The 5000-nt window shown below is 41.9% G+C and overlaps 1 protein-coding gene across 2 annotated transcripts in view; it reads left to right on the top strand.

The window, feature by feature from the left end:
• The window catches only part of LOC311047290 (transcription factor Sox-6-like), a 150748-nt gene that overhangs the window by 81962 nt on the left and 63786 nt on the right, over nucleotides 1-5000 (top strand). For both annotated transcript variants that reach the window (XM_084059954.1, XM_084059953.1), the window contains exon 5: nucleotides 554-643. In XM_084059954.1, coding sequence (XP_083916080.1) covers nucleotides 554-643 — 90 coding nt within the window. The remainder of the gene's footprint in view (nucleotides 1-553; nucleotides 644-5000) is intronic.

The following is a 5000-nucleotide window of genomic DNA, read 5'->3' as shown; positions in this document are numbered from 1 at the left end:
CCTTAATAAATTATAATTGCCCTTCTATAACTAAAGCAAAACATTTAAAACACCTTAAATATTGTATTCATTTTAGAAACGGTTCATCTTTTACTCAAGAGGGGCCATGCTCGTCGCAAGTTGATGATGTCATTTGTCCATGTGTGGTCTAGCCCTATGGAATATATGGAATGCATGTGCAAAAAAACATATTTAAAATATTGATTTGATGCTCATATTAACCTTAGGAAGTATTAAGTTGTTTTTTATTTTCCCATGCATTCCATAAATTTCATAGAGCTTGATCACACATGGGCAAATGACATCATCAACTTGCGACGGGCATTGCCCCGATTGAGTGAAAGATGAACTATTTCTAAAATAGATAAAATATGGAGGACAATTATAACGTATTAAGGCATATTTAGCTTATTAGCCAGGGATCCTTTTACGTAACCACACAACAGTGAACATGAACAAATGAGTGAATTATTACAGTGAATGATGGATAGGAACAGTTAATAACAAAATATGATGATATATTTATCCCTGTCTTCTTTATTTCTGTTTGTAGAGTCATCCTGTGTGGAGCGTCTTCTGTCTAAGGACTGGAAGGACAGGATGGATTGCCTCAACGCAAACGAGCTGCTTGAAGAGGTCAAAGGTGAGAAATACAAAAAAAAGGTCTTCAGATCAAGCATCGTGTGACACTGTGCAACGGTGTGGGGGATTATTGATACTACTATTACTTAATCCACTTAATGCTTAATCACTTAAACCCTCTATTCTTAGTCAAACTGACCTGAGTCGCAACTGTAATTGGACCACTCATTTTATTCCACAAGCTTTGTTTGGCTAATGTTCCCCCCAGAATAGATGCTGGTGTTCAATGGGTAATTAGTCCACCTGGCCCCAAAAAGGGGACACAAGCATGTAGAGTTCATTACAAAATGTTTGTGACTGTGTGTGTTTGTGTGTGTTTTTCAATGTGTGCAAGAGAGCGAGAGAAAGAAGTAACCTGTGTCATTTTTTGATTTCTTTGGCTATTCAAAAATAGCAGATCTACAAGCTCATAGTGCGGCACTCAGTGCTGCGCTATGAAAAATCGTGACATTTTTTGCAAATCTTTGAATATATACATACAGTATATATATATCTTTTTAAGCAAACATTTTTAACTCAAATCTTTGCTTCTGGGGGATTTTTGAAAAAATGCATGTTGCTATATATATCAGTGGTTCTCAAACGTTTTCATGTCATGGACCCCTAAAATTATATGTATTCGGCCGGCGTGGACCCCCTTCTGAAAATGTTTTGTTACAGGGACCCCCAGAGGCAAAGATTTGAGTTAAAAATGTATAATATTCAAAGATTTGCACACATTTTCACAACTTTGTTTTGCGCAGCGAGTGCCGCTCTATGAGCTTGTAGATCTGCTATTTTTGAATAGCCAAAGAAATATAAAGTGACACCGATGCGTTCCTGGTCCTAATGGGTTAAAGTCCAAAAAAAGACATGGTAATATTTTTACCGTATGTTCTTAACAACCAACATGCACACACACACACACACACACACACATGCACGCAGGCCAGCAGTTGCTTTGGAGGGTTCAGGTTCCATCCTCGGCTCTTCCTGCGGCTTTGTGTCAAGTGTCCTTGAGCAAGACCATGGCCTTGAACCCCTAACTGCTAGTGGGGTACTTTACATGGCCGTGTGTGTGTGTGTGTGTGTGTGTGTGTGCGTGTGCGTGTGTGCGTGTGTGTGTGTGTGCGTGCGTGCGTGCGTGCGTGCGTGCGTGCGCGCGTGCGCGCGTGTGAATGTAATGCACATTGTAAAGCGCTCTTGTAAAGCGCGCTGGTATGAAGGAGCTATAGAATTGCAGACCGTTTACTATACAAATGCAGACCATTTATGTACACACGAAGAAAGCACGCACACACACACACACAAATGTGAATACGAGCGGCGTAAACAATTGAAGCTCCTCGTCCCGGAGAGAGGCGCCATAACTCTGACAGTTGTATACCACAGCATATGACAGCAGAAGACTAAAGGCGCGCCATGTCTGCTGTTCAGCGCTGCCAGAGCCAATCAACCTGTTTTAAACCTCCACAGGTTGTAATTGTAACTTTGATTAAGGGTCTGTGTAAAAAAAGAGAGGCTGCTCGCCGGCGCTCAAATACTGTATATGTGTATATATATATATATATATTTTGTGTGCATCAGCAATATTATTTATGAAGGCATAAATTGTAAGGTGGTTTGCAAATGTGCCCCCAGTATTCAGAGATGGAAATTGGACGGCACGGGAGTGGAGGGCAGCTGGATTAACCCATTAAGACTGGGAACGCATCTGTGTCATTTTAAGATGTCTTTGGCTATTCAAAAATAGCAGATATACAAGCTCATAGCGCGGCACCAAGTGCCACGCTATGAGCTTGTAGATCTGCTATTTTTTTTTTTAAATCGTGAACTTTAAGTGCAAATCTTTGAATATATATTTTTTAAACCAACATTTGTAACTCAAATCTTTGCTTCTGGGGGATTCTATAATGTCTTCTAAATCAGTTTTTGCGTTCAGATGCGTTCCCTGGTTTTGACGGGTTAACAGAGTTCAATTCTCTCATTTGTGGGGTGTATTTGCTGTGTCAGACCTCACAACACGGATGTCTTGATCCAGTGGGATCAAGATCAAGATGTTGATCCTGTAAGCCTGAGTGCTGACTGTAAAGCAGAGGAATATCGCACTGGGTTTGTGTATGCATGGCCATACACTGTATGTTCATGTTACCAGCCAGCCAGCTATAAAATCAACAGGGTAACAGGAGAGGCGCAGTAGCAAGATAGATGAAGTAGATCAGTGGTTCCCAACCTTTTCAGGCCATGACCCCCCCAAATAATCGCATTTGAACTGGGGACGCCCACCTACCACCCTGACAAGCACTTGGAATTGTAGGAGTTGAGGCGTTACATTTAGTTTGACTCGGTTCCACAGATAAATATTGTGAAATAGCAATTGTCACTTTCACTGTCATTCTGGGGACCCCCCCCAGCTCAAAACACGTCGCGGCCAATTCTAAAAACGCTTTCTAAACCCTGACCTAAGTTATCTGAAAAACGTATGAAATAAGCAAATAATGTTGCCATAATGTTTATAGCAACAACTACACACAGAAGTGTTCCCGGTTTGAAAAGTATAACAACGTATAGACGGGTTTCCTGTTAGTAAACATGAGAGGATATGACCGCGCAGAGGAGGGGTAAGCCTATAGAGGGCGCCATTACCCGCAGCAGCTCTGGTCAAATGTCCATTCATAAAAGAAATGATCTTCACCGGGTTTAATGAAAGTACATTAAATTATGCAGTTTGTAATACCTTGTTTACTCAATAAAAATGATTTGTCGGAAGTTGGATCTGTTTGTATATAATAGCAGCATTATGCCTATTATGCCTATAATAGCAGAATTATGGCTATCTAACTCCCGAACACAACAACAGAGTGAACGGCGCAACAATTCGTTTCCCCCGAGCATGCGCAGATTGCGCATTCTGCTCTGTGATGACGTCGCGCGGAAATCCGTCTATAGGTTGTTCCAGGCCAGTGGGTTAAACCCTATACTCCGTCTTGGCCCCCTCATTCTTTCCTCTCCATCTCTTCACACCAAATCTCTTCACTGAAAATAGCCTGTCGATTCTCCTAATGTTCCCCTACTTTCACTAAATGTTTGCCTAGCATGCCCGGAATAGGGACACTATAGGGTTCATCTGTTTAAGGGTGTATGTATGTTGATGGGAGTTGTTGAGGCTGTCTTTCTTTCTTTCTTTCTTTCTTTCTTTCTTTCTTTCTTTCTTTCTTTCTTTCTTTCTTACTTTCTTACTTTCTTACTTTCTTACTTACTTTCTTACTTTCTTTCTGGTTGTCTGTATGTCTTCTATGTGTAGATTCACTTGTTTTGACACATTGTGGCAGTCATGTTTGTTGTGGTGGTGTGAGATGACAGTGAGGTGGCGGGTATCAGGCAGCTTGTTGTTTTGTGACACCGAGGAGGGAGTTTAGTAATCCAGAGGAATGGGGGTCTGGCACGTACACAGAAACACACACACACACACACACGCACACGCACACGCACACGCACACGCACACGCACACACGCACACACACACACACACACACACAGTTATAATAGAAATTCCACATAGCACTTGTCAATAAAACTAAACAAGTTTTGCTTCAACTAAACAGTTTGATATGAAACGTGGACTCATGGATATTTTAAATACAATGGTCAACTAGTTGTTGTAAATGTGAAATGAATCAATACTGAGCAACTGAATGACATTTCTCACCTAAAATGTTATGTAATTTGTGATATGTAAAATGTGGTATATACCTGTTCCAGGTCCAGGTCCACCTTTCTAGCTCATAATTACGTGGATTATATACGAATCATAGAGCAATTACTTTCTGTAGGTTTGACTATGAGCATGTGTGCGTGTGTGCGTGCGTGCGTGCGTGCGTGCGTGCGTGCGTGCGAGCGAGCGAGAGAGAGAGAGAGAGAGGGAGGGCACCTGATTCGAGAGAGAGAGACTGTACATCTGTACGTGTGTGTGGGGGGTGTTTGTGTGTGTTCGTCTGTATGTTCGTCTGTATGTTCGTCTGTGTGTGTGTGTGTGTGTGTGTGTGTGTGTGTGTGTGTGTGTGTGTGTGTGTGTGTGTGTGTGTGTGTGTGTGTGTGTGTGTGTGTGTGTGTGTGTGTGTGTGTGTGTGTGTGTGTGTGTGTGTGTGTGTGTGTGTGTGTGTGAGGGGGGGCTTGGTGGAAGACTGAGTATCAGGTAACAGGTAGTTGCTGTGGTATCTAAAATCTATTTTGTTAAACGTTTTAGTATGCCACTTTTGATGTATACAGTACCAGTGGTGTTAACTCTTCTGTAATATCCTATATGGATATTGGCTTGCTGTAAACAAATTCATGGGAAAAGGTACATGGCTGGGAATCCCTGGCATGCATCAGCGTCT

The sequence above is a fragment of the Gymnoscopelus microlampas genome (assembly GCF_963454915.1).
Source record: "Gymnoscopelus microlampas genome assembly, chromosome: 6".
In the NCBI taxonomy this organism is placed as follows: domain Eukaryota; kingdom Metazoa; phylum Chordata; class Actinopteri; order Myctophiformes; family Myctophidae; genus Gymnoscopelus; species Gymnoscopelus microlampas.
This window is presented reverse-complemented; position numbering and strand designations above follow the sequence as displayed.